The 20,990-nt window shown below is 38.0% G+C and overlaps 3 protein-coding genes and 1 pseudogene across 3 annotated transcripts; 3 read left to right on the top strand and 1 right to left on the bottom strand.

Moving 5' to 3' along the window:
• The first annotated feature begins 833 nt into the window (after positions 1 to 833).
• LOC103948427 (16 kDa phloem protein 1) lies at positions 834 to 3,243 on the top strand. Its single transcript, XM_048565573.1, has 5 exons — positions 834 to 1,096; positions 1,720 to 1,785; positions 2,166 to 2,304; positions 2,591 to 2,726; positions 2,839 to 3,243. The coding sequence occupies exons 1-5, from the start codon at positions 1,030 to 1,032 to the stop codon at positions 2,899 to 2,901; spliced, it is 471 nt and encodes a 156-aa protein (XP_048421530.1). The 5' UTR covers positions 834 to 1,029; the 3' UTR covers positions 2,902 to 3,243.
• A 362-nt stretch (positions 3,244 to 3,605) lies between these two features.
• On the bottom strand, positions 3,606 to 9,335 carry LOC103948470 (annotated as a pseudogene).
• LOC125468740 lies at positions 5,665 to 7,248 on the top strand. The gene is made up of 3 exons (XM_048565066.1): positions 5,665 to 6,289; positions 6,405 to 6,521; positions 6,643 to 7,248. The coding sequence occupies exons 1-3, from the start codon at positions 6,221 to 6,223 to the stop codon at positions 6,967 to 6,969; spliced, it is 513 nt and encodes a 170-aa protein (XP_048421023.1). The 5' UTR covers positions 5,665 to 6,220; the 3' UTR covers positions 6,970 to 7,248.
• A 2,454-nt stretch (positions 9,336 to 11,789) lies between the features above and the next one.
• Positions 11,790 to 16,803, top strand: LOC103948432 (protein INVOLVED IN DE NOVO 2). The gene is made up of 8 exons (XM_009359465.3): positions 11,790 to 11,970; positions 12,902 to 13,848; positions 14,125 to 14,306; positions 14,633 to 14,722; positions 14,820 to 15,107; positions 15,391 to 15,600; positions 16,167 to 16,408; positions 16,510 to 16,803. The coding sequence occupies exons 2-7, from the start codon at positions 12,930 to 12,932 to the stop codon at positions 16,404 to 16,406; spliced, it is 1,929 nt and encodes a 642-aa protein (XP_009357740.2). The 5' UTR covers positions 11,790 to 11,970; positions 12,902 to 12,929; the 3' UTR covers positions 16,407 to 16,408; positions 16,510 to 16,803.
• The last annotated feature ends 4,187 nt before the right edge of the window (positions 16,804 to 20,990 follow it).

The following is a 20,990-nucleotide window of genomic DNA, read 5'->3' as shown; positions in this document are numbered from 1 at the left end:
GTGAGCTTTTCGTTAAAGTTTCCTAATATTAATTTGTATGCTGGTCAAATCCGCTGCTCAATTTATAGAAGCATGCTTATGTAATCAAGAAATTTGAAGAATGCGAAACTGAAAATGGCAATGTTGGTTCTATCAAGTAGAATATCTGTTCGAGCACTGGTTGTACAGAATCATGGTTGCGTCACGAGAGATACAGACACATGCTTGTATAGAATCATGTCAACTCCATCAGAGATATAGACACATGGTTGTGTGACTACTGATTTGGCAGAAACCTGATTGTACTTTCATAGTTTTAGTAAAATTATTGTTAGCAGTTTAATCTTCAGCGCAAAACACAATTTCGGTAAGTCACTTTGACTAGGGGCGGATCTACTTTGAGACAAGGTGGGTCATATGACCCCTGAGCTTAGAAATCCTCAATGGAAGATTTGGGACCGTTGGTGCTTCCATTTGAAATTTGAGATGCCATTGAAATATGCCCTCTAACTGCTCGACAAATTGCCTCTATAGACTCTGAACATTACGTTAAAAAAAAATTGCACTATCTTACTGACTCCTTCAATAATATTTTATAGATCCACCACTTTTAACTAATTATGTCCATAAGCAAATGCATCATGAACATAACCCTAAACCTACGTATAAACGAGAAAATCAAGTATACTATGGTGTAGTTGTATTCTTTGCGATGTTTTGGGTTGGAGAGACCAAGCCCTTATTTTAATGTCAAGGTTGTCCGAGTCAAAAAGTGCACCCGCTTTGCCAAATCCATAGCGTATGTTATTTGTTTTCTCCCCATAAATTCAAATGTGTATCCATAATCCACTTGAGGTTTGAGTTAATAGGTGCCTTGAGTTGACCGCCCGTCGTGCAAGAATCCACTGCCCTCTTTTTAGTATTATATATAACTTGGAATCCTTCGTTACAAATACGTCAAAGCATTCATCTTTAGTACAAGAATTCCATTGAAATTGAAATTCCCATTTCTCAGAAGTGAGAGAGAGAGAGAGAGTTAGAGAGAGAAAGATGGCAGTTGGGTTACTGGAGGTGAATCTTGTGAGCGCAAAGGGCCTCGGAGACACCGATTTATTCAGTATAATTTTCTCTCCTCTTTCTTTTCTTTCTTTTATTAGCAATATGTTGTTCAAATTAAACCTCAATGATTTGTTCATTTGTTTGAGATCGTAATTAGTTGAAAGCATTCATAAACCTTGATGGGGTTCTTCAAAATTTTGATTTCTTGTGTTTTCTTCCCAATATGCTCAAATACTTAATGCTGTTTTTTATTTTATTTATTTATTTTAATTTAGTCAACCATTTTGCTCTCCACAATTTGCATTTTCATCTCCAGCTCATTCGTGAAACGTTCAAAACTTCAAACAATTTAAAATCAACTTGTACATGTTTCAAGAAACCCGAAATTTTCCGGATTGCTTCAAAAATTTCGGTAGCAACTGTTAAAATGTACACATATTTACCAGGAGAAGTGGTTGTTTTTTATGTTATTGCTACGAGATCTGGCCTACTCCAACCCGCCACCCTACCCGCCCGCACCACTAAGCTAACGCCGGTGGCTTACAGAAGTGCTTTTTGGCTCTGCTAGACATGTGCATCAATTTCTGCATGAAAAATTACTTCTCTTTTTGTTGGTTGTTGTTGCTGTTGTTGTTCTGAGTCTGGAATGATTGTATTCTAACACAAAGTATGATTTCGCAGCTCGCATGGATCCGTATGTTGTGATGCAATACAAAGGCCAAGAGAAAAAGAGCAGCGTCGCGAGAGGTAACTTCTAAAGTTTCTAATTCACCTCCACTTGCACCGAACATCTTTGAACAAAGTGCTTTTCGTAAATCTGGTTTCTTGAGTTTTTGGACGAACAAGGCAAGCCAACTAAATAAGAACAATTATTGGTATAATCTTGTAACAACAAATTCAAATCTCATTTGCAAATACATTCTATGCTTTGTTGCGTAATGCATCGAACTTAACCAACAGTAGACTTTTTCTGGCACAACCAGAGCAGATAGATTACTATTAGATGGCAAATCTCCCCTATACTCTACGCTGTTTGATCTGATAATCATTGTGGCAACTTCAACTTTCGTGTTCTATTGTGCGTAAACAACAAAGAGTAGATGTACTGATTTGGAATGGTGATGCAGAACAAGGAAGTAATCCGGAGTGGAACGAGAAATTTACATTCAGGGCAGAATATCCAGGGTCGGGGGAGCAGTATAAGATCACCCTCAAAATCATGGACAAAGACACCTTCACTTCTGATGACTACATCGGCCAAGCAACGTAAGTCAAAATATTATTATTTCAGATATAATTTGATTTAGAGCTCAGATTCTTAATTACAATAGATTACTGTGATCAATACACAAGTATGTTTTTGTTTTTATATTAATGAATCTCAGCCTAAACACGAATTCTTTTAAGTCACGTGATGTTACTAATCCACGTGTTATAATATGAATGGATGAAACGTGGTACAAAGACCTATCTACTACCGAAAATAGATATGTTCTCCTTAATTCGTTATGACTGATATATATGGAAGATCAATTTTGGTCTTAATTTGCAGGATATATGTGAAGGATTTATTGGCACAGGGAGTGCAGAATGGAACTGCAGAGTTACATCCTCTTAAATATAGCGTTGTTCGCGCTGATAATACTTATCGTGGGGAGATTAAAGTTGGTCTAACTTTCACTCGGAGGGTAACTTCTTTTCGCTTCATTTTTTTTCCCTTTTAAGTCTAGTACAACATTTTCAACATAACCAATTCTTGTTTGATTGATGTGTGTGTGGTTTTTTTGCTGCATTTTACAGGTAGAACAGGATTATGGGGGACAAACGTTTGGAGGATGGAAGCATAGTGCTGCACATCAATAGAGAAACAATACTTCCGCCGATGGGATTGCATAGCAAGGTAGAGTTTCAGCTTGAATCTGGGCTGACTCCCGATCCGTGGGACTCACGATGACCGTAGTTAAGCTCCTTTAGAGAGGATTTTGGGGCATAGCAAGGGCTGGTGTTGCTATGCCTAGGCTTATTTCCACTTTAGTATTTGTTTGTTGTGGGGTCTTGAGCCTCCTTGTGATCTCTCAAATTCATAGGTTTGGAAGCAGAACTTATCGAGTATTATGTCATTTCTCTTTTTTTGGTTGGTTGTACTCTGTAATCTGTTTGTAGATGAATAGAATTATGTTTGAAATTAAATTTTCGATGACCCTAGTCCTTTGTCGCATCTCCTCCGGCCTAGGCATAGCAAGTGGTGCGATACTTGTGTTAAATAATTTACAACTTAAATTATAAAACTTCTCTCCACTTACGTAATGACTGTGTCGGCCACAATGAAAAAAATATAAATCATAAGAAAGGTGGTTTTGGTTCGGAAACCGAACTTAAATGGGCTTTACCGAAAATTGAACCGAATGGTTTAGGAAGGGGAAAAACCAAAATCGGACCTGATTATTTCGGGTTAAAGAAATTCGGTAAAAGTTCTTCAGCCCAATTTTAAGTTGCTTTTCAGCCTAATTTTGCTTGGCTTCTGAATTTTTTTCTTTTTTATTTTTTTTGCCAATTCACATACGAAATTCTACAACTTTTTTTTTTAGTAATTTCTTATAGATTTTGCCACTTTGCTTCAAAACATTGGCACAACTTAGAGTTCGTTATGAAATCAATTTACTAACTTAGTCATGACAACTCTTGGTTCAAAGTTCAAGCAGTTGATGAGTATTGGCCCTTTAGGCCTCTTTCCCTTGTACATGGTCGACCCCTTCTCCTTGTATAAGCTTGACTCATTTAGATGATTGACCCCTACCACTTGATTTTGAAATGGCTGGTCGTGGAGGTAGTGAATGGCGTCATTGAATTTGAGGTGGTGGAGGCGATGGAGGAGCTACCATTTCTCTTTTGATTCAGATACTCACCTTCAAAATTAGACGCCCCTACATATAACAACAAATCGCATATTATTTCAAATTAGTATATTGTTGTTGTTATTATTATTATTATTATTATATAGCAAATTCAATCTATTGAATAAAAAATAAAAACATGAAATTAAATACTTTACTTACTTTTCTCTAACCCTTTAAGTTTCTTGTATAATATGAAATTGTCAATTGTAGGCTCCTTGTAGAAACAAAATTCATTCCCCTAAGTGAATTATTAATACACACTAAAGTCTCAATCATTGTAGATGTTAAGGAAACTCTAAAAGGATTGACAACCCTCCCACCAAGACTAAAGGCATTCTCTCTAACAACGGTCCTACTAGGAAGAGCAAAAACATCTTTAGCAACCTTATTAGGAGTTGGATTTGTACCATAATTTCCTTTCCACAACATCCTTTGCAAGTTTGCAACCTTCTGCTTGAGGGAGTGTAGGTATTTGGCTTGTTTGTTTTCGGTTACCTAAGAACTTGGATATACTAGATTGGCTACTAGACCCTTTCATTCGAAAAATGCATGATGATATATCAGAACAATCAGTTTAACATATATAAATAGAGAACTTTAACGAAAAATCACATTTTTACACTAAAAAATCAATGCAAGTACTATTCACTTTATCATTTATTTTGTCCTTATCATTAAAACTCAAAGTTTTCAAGCTCTTTTCATTAGTTTAGCATATATAAATATCATATTATTAATTAAAGTTAATAATAACTATAATTTTTGCGGCAAGCATAATGTTTCACTAATCTTGTATTTTTGGCACCAAGCATAATTTTCAATTTGGAACAAGAAGCAACAGCTAGCTAATGACAAGAAGCAACAGGAAGTTCAGTTTTTCAATCTAATGTCAGCAAGCAAGCAACCAGAAGTTTAATGGCAGCAAATCCAATGGCAAGCATAATGGCACAATCAAACAAGATGTCTAATCCTGGCGCCAAGCAACAACAATTCAACGACCATAATTTAAAACAGTTGGCAGCAAGTAAGCAACAACAATTCAACAACCATAATCTTGGCAGCAACCATTCAACAATCAAATCATCAAATCATAGAAACCTAACCTCAATATATCAAGCAGATCAATTTGCAGCACATCAGTTCTTCACTCGTCAGCGGTCCAACTGTAGAAGATTTTGGCGATGCGATTGGAACTGAGTTGTGGTGTTGTGGTCAATGGTCTGGTGTCGCCGGCGTTTTGATAGCCGGAGAAGTTGCAGTGGTGAGGTCGAGAGAGAGATGGCGTCGGAGTCGAGAGAGAAATAGTGAGGTCAGACTCGTCAAAGGGTGAGGTCGAGAGACGAACAATTGAGATCCAATCTCATCCGAATCCAACGGCCACTATTAATTTTTTAAATATAAAATTATATTAAAAACATTATTAGTTCGGTTTGGGATTACCAAACAAACAGTCAAAAGAAATTGAATAACAACAACAAAATATTTTTCCACTAAGTGGGGTCAAAAGAAACCGAATACCATACTAAATTTTTTGATGTTTTTCTATTTTTGGTATGCTTACTAAAACTTTCGATGTTTTTCTATTTTTAGTATGCTTCAGTTTCGGGGGTTTATGTTCGAATTTTCGGTATTTTTTTCCAGCCCTAGTTAAATATATTCTCTGCAGATTTTTTTTGCTTTTCCAAATTTGGTATTTTTTTTTTCTTGTCATGGACTTCACGCCCCCACCAGCCTCCTCCTGCAGTTGAAATTAAATGAAAATTCAATTTGTAGAAAAAAGAGAGCATGGGATTGCCATGCACTTCCCTAACAACAACAATAATGATAAATAATTCCAACTGTATACAATCACTGATTCACAATCTTAAAAGATTATTCCACCCCTGTCAATTAGCTTTCGGTCAAGTAATATTTGCCTCCTTTAAGCTAAAATAAGTCTCGACTTATATACATCACGAAAACAGTACACACTATATATTTGTGATAAGTTCGATACCTAATTATGTCAGCGGAAAAAAAATTCTTACACCACCACATTCTCATTTCTCATGAATTTCAATTTCCCGATTTTCCCTCCTCCTTCCCTCTCAATCTTCTCAAATCTCAACCTCCCCCTCTTGCTTTGCTACCTACCATTAATGGCACCCACGACGTCACCTCACTCTCTCTTTTTAAGCACCTCTCCGCGCCTCAGTAACAGTATAACTTCCAATATTCCTGCAGCGTGCAGCCCTCAAATCTTACTTCCAAACTGTTAGTAGTAGTGATCTTTGCTTCTGGAAACAATGAAATTAGAAGACTTTCTAATGCAACGAAACGAGGAGGAGCAGAGAAGACTTGATCTTGAGGAAGAGGTGATGATGGTTATATAAGTTTTTTGCCCTTTTCCGACGTAGAATTTTGTGTAACATGTTAGGAATTTGTTACATAATTAGCTTGACACAGTCAAATTCTTGTGCGTTTATACAGGTTAAGAAATTGCAGGCGAAGTTGGAAGGAGAACAAACACTCGGCAGGTTTCTGCATTGTGCACTTCATGGACCTGTTCAGTCCCATCCACGTCTTTTGTCCTTGCTTCCAGCTCAGGTACTCTTCTGTTGTCAAACTGTGAATCTGCCGGTTCGGTCAAGTTGATTCTTGCATGAACATGCCGGTCTAAATTCAGTCTGACAATGGCAGGTTGGTATCAACACATTTTTCATGGCAGGTTCAGGAGCTGTTTTCGGAGCTTGCAATGGTAGAGGAAGAGATAGGTCAACTTGACAGAAAAGTCGAAGAGCTGAAACTGAGGTTGTACAAAGAAAGGGAACAAACAAGAGAATGGAAAGTGCATATGTGGCAATTAGGGCAACAGAAGCAGTTGTTGTGTAGAGTGGGAAACCAGTCAGTGGTAAATGAAGAGAGATGCAGATCGGAAGCTTTGAGAAATTTGGGAAAAGAAAGAAGGTTGAAGGATAGAAGAGCATATGTGGGTTCTGCAGCAGATATCCCAAGGTGGAATTTCAGAGAGTCCGATGGTAAACTGCTTGTTTAACAGAAAAGGCCTCAGTGATATTAGTAATCGAACCACTTAATTTACGTTGTATTTTATTTTGTAAGATTTTCGATGTGAGACTATATATTAACCAACAAATCTGATTGGGGCTGGATTGTACCAATAGTCCAATTTTACTAGAGGCCAACCCCATCAAAATCATGTATGCAAGACGTCTATTCTTTCTTAAAGGATGAACGATTTGACTGAAAAAACTTAAAATACACCATCCACACACATGCACTTAAAGTATGAAAAATCTAGTAGACATGAGTCTCTGTCATAAGAGGAAAGGCAAAATATAATTTCTTCAGGAAAAAAAAAAAAACCTGAAATTCTTTGAGTATAAATGAAATTGATGACTCTGTAGCGATGTAAGCCAGTATATCCAGTTTCAAAGCTTTAATTTGATATGAATCCGAAGAGCATATAAAGAAATCTTCAAAGTATGGAGAGAAGAGTGAAGGAATTGCTTTGGCCAACACTTGAATGTTAACCTACACTGGTCAATCAATAAAACAATCCTCACCATCTTACCAACTGTAAACAAAAGAATTTTTATGAAATCTCAACAATATATGAGTTCAAGCAGTCACGTGCATGCATCAATAAATGAAAGAGTACTTCAATGTTACATACAAACCAATTAAATTGTAAGGAAATGTTAGCTACCACGTATTTTGAGGCATTAGAAGATCTTAGGACGAACAATAGCGGCTTAACGATTCTTTTCAAATCCTCCACCGGCGCCATAATCCAATGTACACCAGCAGCTGCTAGTACAACTGCACTATTATTACTCCACAACAATGGCAATGTACATTGCAGCAGGATCTTCACATCATCATTATTCTTTCCAGATGTCAAACTAATCGCGATAAATATTCAGCTGGTCCTTCAATATAACAACGGGATACAGCATTTGTTAATTCAGACTCATAAAGATCATTACTGTTGCCATTGTCATCCAACGCAGAGTTGGTATCTGAGCAATCCTTTTCAGATCGATGATTCCAAGTTCCATGCAAAGAAAACATAATGGATTCCTTTACAAGCCCATGTCTTGCAACTACATATCGCAAAAGGATTCCAATTAAGACTATTTTACCCCATTCTTCCACATCGGGAAGAACCTCACGTAACCTTTTATAATTCCTTCCAATCAGTGACAAATTATTCGGACAAACAGAAGAGAAAGCAGCAGCAGCAGCTCCAACGACACAAGGGGAAGAGTCATTCAACAATATTCCAATAATCTGAAAAGAGAAGACCATTATATAAGAGAATAGCCAGCAGATCATATGATTGAATCAAATGAACATCAACATCTTAATGATATGAACTACAAATACAACACCAAAATCAAACCTCTTCAATCCCCACAGTATTCTCTTCCAGGCGCAAATCGTGCAGCTTAGGAAGCGCACTGGCCGCACATTTTCTAACATACACAGACGGATCTCTAGCACATTTTCCTGCCGCAACAAGAACCAAAGGTGCAATGACGTGTAGCCGGATTCCCGCCATTGTTCTCAGTGCCCACGCCCTCACCAACGGATTTGGATCCCCTAAATCCTTCTGGAAATAATTAATCGATAGCAATGCTTCGTTCGGACGCCTGAATTCAAGTAGACATCAAAATTTCGAAAGCAACAGCAAAAAAATTAGCTCAAAATTTGAGTAAAGATTCAAATGAATTCAAAGAGTATTGAATTCAGCTTACTTTTGAGCATAATGCAACAAATACAATTAAACGAGCTTCTTCACTTCCAACGACTGCGACGCTACGTTCTTCACAACCTGCGATTCCAATTTAACCGAAACGAAATTCAAATTACAAAATTGATTGCTCCGATTTTTCAAATTATATATCAATTTTTCGGATTCGAATTCGACAGTGATGAAGTTGGAGAGGGACCTGAGGGAAGAAATTGGAGACTTCGAATCCCTGGGCGATGAGAGCGAGCAATCGCTTGAGAGCCTCGCACTTCTCGGAGTCGAACCTGCTGTCGAGAAGAGGAGCAATGCTGACGTCGTCGGGATCGTCGTAGAGGTGGGCGTCGGTGCCGATCCGGAACACCATTGTCGACGCCTTGCTTAGAGACTCCGCCGTTGCTCCGAATTGATCCTCCACGGTTTTCTGGTGCTCCTGAAAGCTCACTCGTCTCTGTGAGCGTGTCTGAGTATACGAGATCTAGAGAGAGGTGGGGATGCGAAGGCGACCTGGCAAACGGGTCGGATCCGGCGCGTTAAATTTTATTAGCGGGTTGATGCGCGCCTAACCGATCAGCTGAAACAGTAAATATTGAATTTTTTTAGTGAACATTAGAACTGGTTCTTGACTTGCACTCTAGTTTGATTTCCATGTCTCTCAACTAAAAATTCATTAATTGAGATCAAATTTAATAAAATGTGTAGTATTAGTCTTTTTCGTTAGCTAAAAGTTTTACTAACGGACTAATGTTGCACATTTTGTTAAATTCACCGATATTAATTAATGAATTTTATTTGAGGGACGAAACCTAAAGTGTAAATTCAAGGACTAATTCTATATTATATTTTTAGTAGAGTGATAGGGTTATTAGGTTAAATACTCAGTTGTTAGGAGGAATTTGTGACAATCGAATCCACATCATGATTGTTTTTCGCAACTGCAATTAAACGCCATTTATAATAAATATTATGTGTTACTATGTCATTCATATGTTATATTTCTCACTCACTCTATATTTCCAATATGGAGTAAATTGTAGCAATAGTTCCTCAACTAAAAATCAATTACCATTGGTCTATCAACTCATCAAAACGTGCAGCTATGATTCTTTTCGTCAACTCTGTTAGAACTTCCGTCAAAATGAGTCACATGTGTATCAATGGTCCATCAACTATAATCCAATTGGAGAAACGGTCTCTCAACTTTAATCCAATTGGAGCAATGGTCCCCCAACTTTAACCCAATTGTAACAATGGTCCTACCAACATAACTCATATTTACAGAATTCTGACGAAGTTGACGAAAATAACCATAGTAACATGTTTTGATGAGTTTAGGAACCAATGGTTATAGATTTTTAGTTGAGAGACCATTGCTCCAATTTGTTAAAGTTCAGGGATCATTGCTACAATTTACTCTTCCAATATGAGAAGCAATAACCTATAAGCAACATTTGCACTCCACCCACCCACAACGTAAGTGTTTCAATACACAAAAATTTAAGTATGTAAAGGTCACATCTCGTGTGTCGATGTAAAAAAACCAAACATTGACTACTAGACGTTAAATTCGCACGTGCATGGTTTAATAAATTGATTAAGGAGAGAAAAAATGTGTTGCAAGTGAAACGCAGCTAAAGATGTCAAACGCGTGAGTCAATCACGAGTTACTTGTATCTGACAAAGTTAGAAAACAACAAACCTAGAACGCACATAACGTATCTTTTTTACTATAGTACTTGCTCTCTCTCATCCACTGTGAAAAAAATAAATGACTTGAACTCTTTTTTACAGCAACGATCACATTTGATCGGAAAATAAAATTACACACATCATAATTATATACAAACAATGAGTAAATCAACTTTGAATCCAATTTATTATACATACATCTTTGTCATTAGAACAAAACTATTTACTTCAATTCGACATGAAAATGGGATGCGAAAGAGGCTTTGCATCCCCTATTAGCAATGCTCTAATTAGGGGCTCACTTAATCCTTCCCACACCATTTCCATTGCTGATACACGTATGGATGGCAATAGAGCGGGTTGGGCTCGGACGTTCCACCCTGCATCTAAACTCGTTTATCCAAATCCGAAGTCATAGAATTCCCGCCACTTAGTATTACGGTCTATTGATATTATTCTTTACTTACAAATTTACAATAATTATATATTGTATATCTATTTATATAATTAAATAGAGGATTTTAGATAAAAATAAAATAAAATAGACTACTGATGTTAATACAACTGATATAATGCATGAATAATATTAAATATCTTCTTTATCATAAAAATATTTATACATTTAATAATTAATAAGCATCATATAAATCATAATGAATAATAATAAAAATATGATTACTGATAATTCGCTTCCCCATATAATAAATATTTATAAATTTTTATTAAAAGATGAAAACGATTCAGTTTCAGGTATGAGTTTGGGATGGATACCTCAATAACTATAATCGAACTTGAAATCGAAAAATTTACACAACGGTTATTCATAACCGTGAAACATCCAAAATTTAACCTTCAAAACCGAACTGTTCGGAATGATTACCTGTGTAAATTAGATTTGACGGTTAAATAATTTTATTAAATTATTTCTAAAATTTTATCAAAATAAATTATTTCTAAAATTGTGTAAAACAACAACGATGAAATGCCATAGAGAGAAATGCTAAGGCCTAAAATGGAACTCTCATTTTGTTCCCAAAAAAAGAAATGAAAAAAAAGATGAGACATGTTATAAACTATCTGACACCTTAAAGTTTAACGATAATTTTTAAACAAATATTATAAAACATTATACATAAAATTTATAAAAAAATCCCATTTTGAGAGCATTGCATTTCTGATGACATACATTAAAGAGAAATCCACCTGAGCTAGCTAATTAAACATGTCAGGAAAATTAACAGATTGGAAAAGACATGTCCCCACGGGACCCCATCAAAATTTACCCCGAATCCATAAATTTTAACTCGGAAATCCATAAATTTTCGCCAACTTTCATAACTTTTACCAACTCATCTCATCACTCCCGATTCAGTCAAAGGGTCGTTGACGTCTCCAACTTCATACATTTGTCGCCTTCTCGATGTTCTCACTTGTCACGCACACCACAGTGCTCCAATTACCAATGTCCTCTTTCGCTTTTAAGTTTTATGGCCTCTTCTGACCACTGAGCTGCTGCGAATCTCTCAGGGCCCTGCCCCCAATTCTTCTTCCCCTGCAAACCCTAATTTTGGAGCTCAGGAGCTCCGATTTCCGCAGGTCAATCTCTCTCTCTCTCTACAATTTAGCTGATCGCCGTTGGGTTTGCTTGTTCCGCTACATGCACGTGCTTGTTTGGTTGAAATGTTGAATTTACAGCATGCATTGTTAATTTTGGGTTTCTGGGTTGTTTGGGTTCGAGTTTTGGAGCTTCAGTCTCCGTTTTGTTCTGTGTTTTCACTGATCTGCGGCATCTGCTTGTATAATTTGTGTGTGTGTGTGTGTGTTTGGTTGCAGGAATAACAATTAGGACACTATTTATGTACTGTTTTCTTTCAATTTTTGACGATTTTTCTTTTCGAGTTTTTATGATTTTTTGGGCTTTGTGTGAATTTTGTGTACATTGCGGTTTCATATAGCAAGATGTTTCTTTTAAGGTAAAAATGGATTTTATTTTGGAAATTGTCTTATGAGTGATTTTACAGTAGAGAAATGAGGAATGATGCGGAGACCGAACCCGAATTCTATATATAGAGCTTTCACTACTGTACAAGGGCCAAACTTGTGAAACCCTAAGCCTTAATTTGTGGGATTTCTTCATGTATCTTGAATGTTGGTTATGCATGTCCTTTCTTTTTATGGGTTCGATCTTTCAGCTTGTAACCTGTAACTTGTAAGTTGCTGTTAATTTTGAAACCCCTTAATTCTCTGCTTCAGGGAACAACAAATTTACCCATATGCCTTTCTTTTCCATGAACTGTTTTGGGGACATTTATGTTGGGTTTTTTAGTGCAAATATTGTTAAGTTCGAAAGAAATTAGATTAACAGTATCCTGAACTCTCCAAACTGAACAGCGGCAACTAAACACTTGCTTTTTCACTTTAACCGCGGCTGCACATGTTCATCTTGCCAGAAAATGAACTATTCAAAATCATCGAATTCACATAATAATGACTAGTGACATTGATATTTCGTATTTTCCGTTTTCAGGGTTTAGTGCTCTTTAAGTACCGTTCAAATGGGGAGCGTGGCAGATCATAGCTCTGAAGATGATACGGATATGAGCGAAACAGAACTGGATGAGGAGGTAGAAGAATATTATGAAGAGCTGAAGAATGGAAAATACAGTGTGAGAAGCTCAGATGGGAGATACACTTGCCCTTTCTGCCCGAGTAAGAAAAAGCGGGATTTTGTTCTCAAGGAACTTCTCCAACATGCTTCTGGGGTGGGAAAGAGTACTTCAGATAAGAGAAGCACAGAAGAAAAGGCTAAACACTTAGCTGTGGTGAAATATTTGGAAAAAGATCTAGCAGCTGAAGGTGGTCCATCTAAACCTGTGGCTGAAGAACCACCAATTGATTGTGACCAGGATGAAAAGTTGGTGTGGCCTTGGACAGGGGTTGTGGTTAATATTCCAACCAGACGGGCCAATGATGGGCGATACGTCGGAGAAAGTGGATCGAAACTGAGAGATGAGCTAAAAAGGAGGGGATTCAATCCCTTAAGGGTGCACCCTTTATGGAATTATCGGGGTCACTCAGGAAGTGCCGTTGTAGAGTTTAGGAAAGATTGGCCTGGTTATGTTAATGCCATGTCATTTGAGAAGGCTTATGATGTAGACCATCATGGAAAAAAGGACTGGGAGGCTAATAGTGACCAAAAATCTGGACTTTATGCCTGGGTTGCTCGTTCAGATGACTATAAAGCTTCCAACATTGTCGGAGAACACCTCCGCAAGATTGGAGACCTCAAATCAATTTCTGAAATTACGGAGGAAGAAGCCAGGAAGCAGGATAGACTGGTAACTAATCTTAACAACATCATTGAGGTCAAGTACAAAGACTTGGAAGAGATGGAGCTGAAATGTAGTGAAACTACAAATTCCATTAAGAGCGTAATCACAGAGAAAGAAAAGATCGTTCAGACTTATAATGAAGGTAAGATTTAGTTTTATTTATTCAAAAATGGAAGAGTGCTACTTATCAAATGAAAGAATGAGTTTATATTTTTTTTGGCTTGCATTTCTGATTCCTCATTAGAGTTGAATCCCGAGTATCTATTTATATTCTATTTCTGCAGCTGTACAGTGGCTGTATGATTTGCATAAAGTGGCTTGGTTTTCACCATTTTGGGTTTATTATATTTCATTATCATTTTCTACTGGTATGATGCTGTAGCGACCTTAATTCATGCCATGCATTTTGTTTTGATAGAGATTAAAAAGATACAAACAAGTGCTCGGGATCACTTTCAGAGGATTTTTGGCGACCATGAAAAACTGAAGTTGCAACTCGAAACTCAAAAGAAAGAGCTAGAGTCCCGCATAGAAGAAATGGAGAAGCGTGCGGTTGCCAACGAAGATGAAAGTAGGAAGCTTGCTGAGGAGATTGAAAAGGTTTACTAACTTGTGCTTCATTGTTGCACATGTTGTCTTAGATTTCATGATTCAATTCTTATATAAAATTTATGAATATTAATGGGATGGAAACTAGTTTGTTGAATGTTACTAAAAATTAGCATGCTATTCAAGTGTCATCAAATCGGATCATGAATAATTTGGGCTTCATGCACTTATGTTTAATTTTTTTACAGTGTGTGATGTTTTTGTCTTGGTTACGTTTCGATTGCAACATGAGTTGCATTTATTTGTAGTCACTGTTGTTGAAGCCTTGAAGGATGGTTTCGAACACTTGATAACAGCGATATTGTTTGTTCTTGTAGAATTCCATTAAAAATAGTTCACTTCACTTGGCTTCTATGGAGCAACTGAAGGCTAATGCAAATTTATTGAAACTGGCCGAAGATCAAAAGGTTTGTTGGCTAGTTTTAAGTGCTTAAAAATGATCTGAATGTTATTTATAGATTTCAGAGAAGATCTTTGATGTATGCGACAACCATTTTGATCCAGAGGCAAAAGGAACAGCTCCACAATAAAATAATTAAACTGCAACAGCAACTGGATACAAAGCAAACTCTTGAATTGGAAATTGAGCAACTAAGAGTGAATTTAAATGTTGTAAGGCGCATGGGAGATGACGGTGATGTTGAAGTGCTGAAAAAGGTGGACAACATGATCAAGGGCTTGAGAGAAAAGGAAGAATCACTAGACGACTTAGAAGCTTTAAATCAAACTTTAATTGTAAAGGAGCGCAAGAGCAATGATGAGCTGCAGGAAGCCCGAAGGGAATTGATTAATGTAAGTTTTTTTCTGTTTGATTTTTAATATAAATGTTGCTCAGTTACTATTCTTTATACTAAAAAAGACGTCTGACATTTCAGATGATCTTACAAGAATTCAGGATGTAATTATGTGTCCTTACTTGTATGTTTGCAAAAACTGGTTGATATTTGACTGAAATTGGGATCTTCAGTTTTGTACTGTAATGTGGAATATGACCCTTTGTGCATCAGATATTTCTTAAAGTTCTGTTCTTAGTTTCTTATGCTTATGATAAGCTATTAATATTCTTAATCTGCAGGGATTGAAGGAAATATCAAGTAGTGCACATATTGGTGTTAGGAGAATGGGTGAGCTTGACAGTAAACCGTTCCAAGAAGCAATGAAGAGAAAGTATAATGAGGAAGAAGCAGAAGAGAAAGCAACGGAGCTGTGCTCCTTGTGGGAAGAATACCTCAAGGACCCAGAATGGCATCCTTTCAAAGTTACTACGGTTGATGGGAAACATAAGGTACTTTCTTATATCATTATTTCTCTGTGTTCGGGTTATTTTGCTGTTTTTCTTAGCACAAGAAAGCATCTGACGAAAAAAGTATCCAATTTGTTGACATAATTAAAATATTTCTTAGATTGAAGTAGTTTGGCTATCCCTGTGAGTTACTTAAAAAACTAGTTGTGCAAAATTTGTGATTGTGGTGGCAAAATCCTTTCCCAGTGGTGTAGCTGATGTTCATCAAATATGATCTTCACTCACATGCTTAATTGGTTTGTGTTTTGATGTCATTTATAATTTCTGGTTGGAAATGGACTCTCCGCTGTCTTAACGCATTATGCATTACAATGTGAGCATATATCAATTACTTTTGTCGAAAAATCTGCCTTGAGAGCAAAGATATTTGCAGCGTTATTTCACATAAAAAAAAATGTCCGCATAAATTTGGGTCTTATGCTATTATTGAATCGTCTAATTCTTTTAATCATATTCTAATGGATCTCAGTGCTTTTCCTTGTGAATCATTGGCACTTGCTCGCTGTCCCCTTTGCTTCCTTTTCACTAGTTTATGTTTTTATGTTCAGGAAGTTATATCCGTTGAGGATGAAAAATTGAAAGATTTGATGAAAGAACTGGGTGAGGAAGTGTACAATGCTGTAACATCAGCTTTAACAGAGATCAATGAATACAACCCTAGTGGGAGGTACATAACGTCGGAATTGTGGAACTATAAGGAGGGACGAAGGGCTTCACTAAAGGAAGGTGTTACATTTATTCTGAATCAGTGGAAAACAAAGAAGCGGCGGATGGAGCTGGAATACTGAAGGTCAGTATTCGATGTTTGTAATAGCTTTTCTAACGATTTGACATAAATTTATTAGTCTAATTGATGACTGATTTGCGTATTTTCCATTTCTGTTTCTGCAGTTCCCTCTGGCCAGCTTAATGGATCATCCTCCCTAACACAGATTTGCTGAATAAGTGGTTAACCTGAAGGAGGACTCTGCCTTTAGATGTATTTGTTTTCGTTGTTCGTGAACTTTGCACTTCAAATAAAGGTCTGTATGTGGACAGTACCCAACTTATTATTCAAACTCTCAGGGAACAGAACCATTTCATCACTTCACCTCCATAAAAATTTGTTGCTGAGAGTGAACTGTCGGTATCTGACTTTGGATGTATCAGTATTTGACAATGTACAATAGTACTGCAAGCTTTTCAGTTCCTTTGTCTATCAATTGCTACCTGAATCTTGATGCTAGTCCCATGGACTTCAAGTCTTCGGGTCGAGAAAAACTAGCCTGTAATGGGGTGTATACACCTTGTTTTTCGCTCTTCTTGCGGAGAAGTGTATACACCTTACAAGACAAGGTTTTCTCCATCTGATTGTACTTGAATCAGTTTTCTTTCTTGGTTAATGACTAGCTGAAAATAGCAAAAGGGTACGAGCCGATAAAAATTTATCAGCCAGTCGTACGCATAAATTGCTAACCATGTAGTAGTCTTTGTTTTTTTTTTTTTTTTTTTTTTTTGGAGTTAACTGGAAATTCATTAACCAGGGCAAAAGCCAAAGAGTGCAGGAAAGCCACGAAGGACTAACAACCACAAACATTGAGAAAGCAAGGAGGACAAAGAAATACAAGACGCAGCTGGGCCTCGGCGAATACGTCAAATCCAACACTTTCCAAGCCACCTACAACCTCCGAGGGGGGCAAGGATGGAGGTCTTAGCAACCCACAGAGTTGCACATCCAAGACTAGGTGCACACTTGAAAAGATTTCCCCAACTCCAGGACACAGCTTAGAATAGGAAGAACTTCTCAAGGAGTTCACTCCAAGCCTGCCACCAAGGATGTGATGACCAGTTTGGAATCCGATTCCACAAAAATTTGATGGAAATTCCTCTGGCAAGCAAGAGCACAACCCTCCCAGATCGCCATAGCCTCTGCCATGAGAGCACTTGAGGCAGCGACTTCCAACCGGCACACCTCGACGCAGGGCTTGGGCATCACGAATTACCACGCCCACAAAGTTTCGATCCTCACCCATCCTCCAGCGAGCATCCACATTCACCTTAACCCCACAACTAGGAAGAAGAGACCAAGGAGGACATCGATTCAGCACTGGTGCACGCGGAGGAGGGGGCATGAAGGTGCTGCTCGTTGCCGACGAGAAACAATTAAACGCATTCCTGATAGCAGCAATGGTGATGGTGGGCGATGGCGGGCGCTGGTCGAAGACGGCCTTGCACCTGGATTTCTAAATATGCCAGCAGGAAAACACGACAAGGGAAAGAGCCCTCGATCTTTCCGTCTTACTCCCGAAGTCAACACTCCCAATCCGGAGAAGCTAAGCAGCAAAAGTAGAGATAGAGGCTCGGTCCACCCAAATACCTAGGGGACCTCCAAACCACACGGTCTCAACTCAAGGGCAAATGAGGAGAAGGTGTTCAACTGACTCATCATGCTCGCCCCAAATTGGGCAAGTGGGGGAGGAGGTGCAACGACGTCGAAAAAGATTTCGATAGGTTGCAATAACTCCTCGAGCCCTTCGCCACAAAAAGTTCCTCAGCTTGGGAAGTTCCACAAGGCCTCAAATCATCTTCCAAACTTGTGGGTCCGTTCCAACATTGGCAACACGCTACGGATGTTGACCCAACGATATCCCGATTTAACGGTATAGTTTCCATTCCTTTCCGTCCGCCAAATAAGGTGGTCCGGTCTCGCAGGGTCACCAAAAGAACCTTTGATCGCCGTTCTATCCAACGTCGAAATAACATTGGAGATTGGAGTCAAATCCCAAATCCCCGCGTCCTGATTAATGATTGAGTCAACAGTCTGATCTAAGTCCATCGAGCCATCGTCAGTGGGAATAAGATGACCTGTTGGTATATTCGGGACCCAAACATCCCTCCAAGGGCGGACCGTTGGCCACTTAGGACTTGCCAATGAGCACCCTTAAGAATAAGATCCCTTCCATCCAAAAGACTCGACCAAATTCAGGAGGAACGGCCCCCTCGCTTCGCCCCAAGGAATGAGGAATGAGGAAAGTACCAATCCTTTAGTTAGTACAAATAAAAACGGAGAACTTGTTTACTCATCAATTAATCATTCCGAGGTTCCGAGCTCATGTTCACGTTATGCATTCGAGGTCCCGAGTTTGATGTTCAATGATCATTATCTTTTGGGATTTGGATCTCATTCGGATTCAAATTGTGGAGATCTTAGAATCTTCATATCTTAACTATTAATCGTGTGGTAATAAATTATTTAACTTTTGTTGTACAATAAAGTGCAAACAAAAGTAAAATAAAAATAATAATTCAGTCAAACTGAACGCGAGAGAGAATGCTGCAAACGACGTCGCCCAACATGGGAAAATTCTTTTCTGAACGGCGCCAACTTTCCTGATGCAGAACGACGCCGTTTTCCTTTTCCGCTCTGCAAAATTAACCCTAGTGCTATATATATATTCGCGTTCTGTCTACTGAAAGCCTCAGATCTCCATCGCCTACATCTTCTGTAAAAAAATTAGGGCCGTGATTAGAAAGAGAGAGGCTTGAGCGGCGGTTCCTCCAGACAGACGCTGGAAAACCTAATTGGTCAAAAGTTTCAAGGAGATCAAAGAGAGAGCAGAACACTCGCCGCCGCTTTTCACCCGAATGGCAGGCTTTTGGCGTCTCTGCCGAAACTTTTGCGCTCCTCGACTCTTTGTACCCGATTGGGTTCGACCCGCAATGACAGTCCATCCAATTCTATACACTTGATATGAGCCCCCCTGCACCAGCCTCCTTTTTTCGGTACAGAGGGATTTTTAATTTTTAATTTTTAATTTTAGGGTTTTTTGTGTGTGTGATTTGAGGGTTTTGGGAATATATGGCACTTGTTGGGTTTTTCAGAGGAAGCGATTTTGATTTGCTTTCTCGCGGAGACCAATGGTGCTTACAGTGAAGGCCCGATTCGCACCGTTTCGGTGGGAGTCGGGCAGCGGCCAGACAACCGTAGTGATGGTATCCACAGATGGCGGGTTCTCCCTGTCCCGTTTTTCTACTAAATTCCATCTCACATTTTCTTATATTTCAATTAATTTTTCCAAATTTTGTTTTTTTTTTTTATTGAAAATTGAAATATAATTATCTAATTAAGGGTTCTATATTAGGTTGTATCATTGGTTGATTTTTGAGTTTTGGATTGGACATGATGATTAAAGACCTGGACTGCTTGAACATGATGATTAATAACCCTAAACCCTGTTTTATTAAACAAATCATAAATCCTAAACAATAATAAATCTGAAACAAAGGAGAACAATTCCCCCAAGAGATAGAAGGACTTGCATGAAACGAGGATTCAAGGACTTGAAAATAATTATTAAGGATAAATCGTGGATGATAAGAGGGAGAAAAACTTGCATGAAACGGGCGGGATTAGGGTGTGGAAAAGTGAGAAAATTGTGCTGAAAATTTCAGCTGGCTTAAAACCCAAGACAATGAACAATTGATCTGGAACTGAAGTAAGAACTGACTATTTGGTTCAATTCAATCTGTTGCTTTGGGACGGAAAAGGATCCTGGCCGGATCCTTTTTCTAAAGATCCCGTGATCGTTCTCGTTCATCGTATATCGTGCGGTCAGAAATTATTTCAAAATTTAAAATTTAAAATTAAATATAAATAGTATTTAACGAAAACTGATTGCACGATGTACAATGAACGGTCACGATATACTGCTCATCTCCGTTCATCTAAGTTCCTCTCCAAAACTTTAGAAAGTTGCAATCAACTGAATTATCTAAGTTCCTCTCCAAAACTTGAGAAAGTTGCAATCAACTGAATTAAAAAAATTACCAAGTTATATGACTATAGAACCTAGTCCAACCTGATGTGGAACCAACTTAAACCTCATTTAGACTTCAACACAACGAATCCAACAATAGTAGAGCATGTAGAAAAGTAGTCAACAGTTTTCAGTTTAGTGGTGTGTGAAAGAAAGAAACTTGGCTTAGACTGCTTGACCACGTAGCATGTCCGACAATCAAATATCGACATATCATGGATATTACTGATAGCATTGATACCTCGATATTGTGTCAATATATTTGTCAAGATAAATCGATATGAAATTAAGTGACGATGTAATGACATTTTATTAAATGGTCGAACAAGACACGTGATCAGTTATTTTGACCTAAAATCTCCTCGAGTGAAATGTGAAACAAACACGAATCGGGCAAAATGTTTATTCTTATTCCGCCGCTGGTGGCAGACATCCCTTCAAAGTCTATGATTGCCGGTAAAACAACACCCCAAATGCAAAGTTGCAATTTGCAGAGCATCGCACCGAAAAGCACAAAACGCAGAACAAAATCAAAAGCAAAAAACAGAAAACAGAAAAATACTTGATCGTGTCTAA

This window comes from the organism of the source record quoted next, unplaced genomic scaffold (genome assembly GCF_019419815.1).
Source record: "Pyrus x bretschneideri cultivar Hongxiangsu unplaced genomic scaffold, Pyrus_bretschneideri_v1 Contig4, whole genome shotgun sequence".
NCBI classification, from domain to species: domain Eukaryota; kingdom Viridiplantae; phylum Streptophyta; class Magnoliopsida; order Rosales; family Rosaceae; genus Pyrus; species Pyrus x bretschneideri.
Note: the sequence above shows the minus strand (reverse complement) of the source record. Positions and strands in the feature narration are given on the sequence as shown.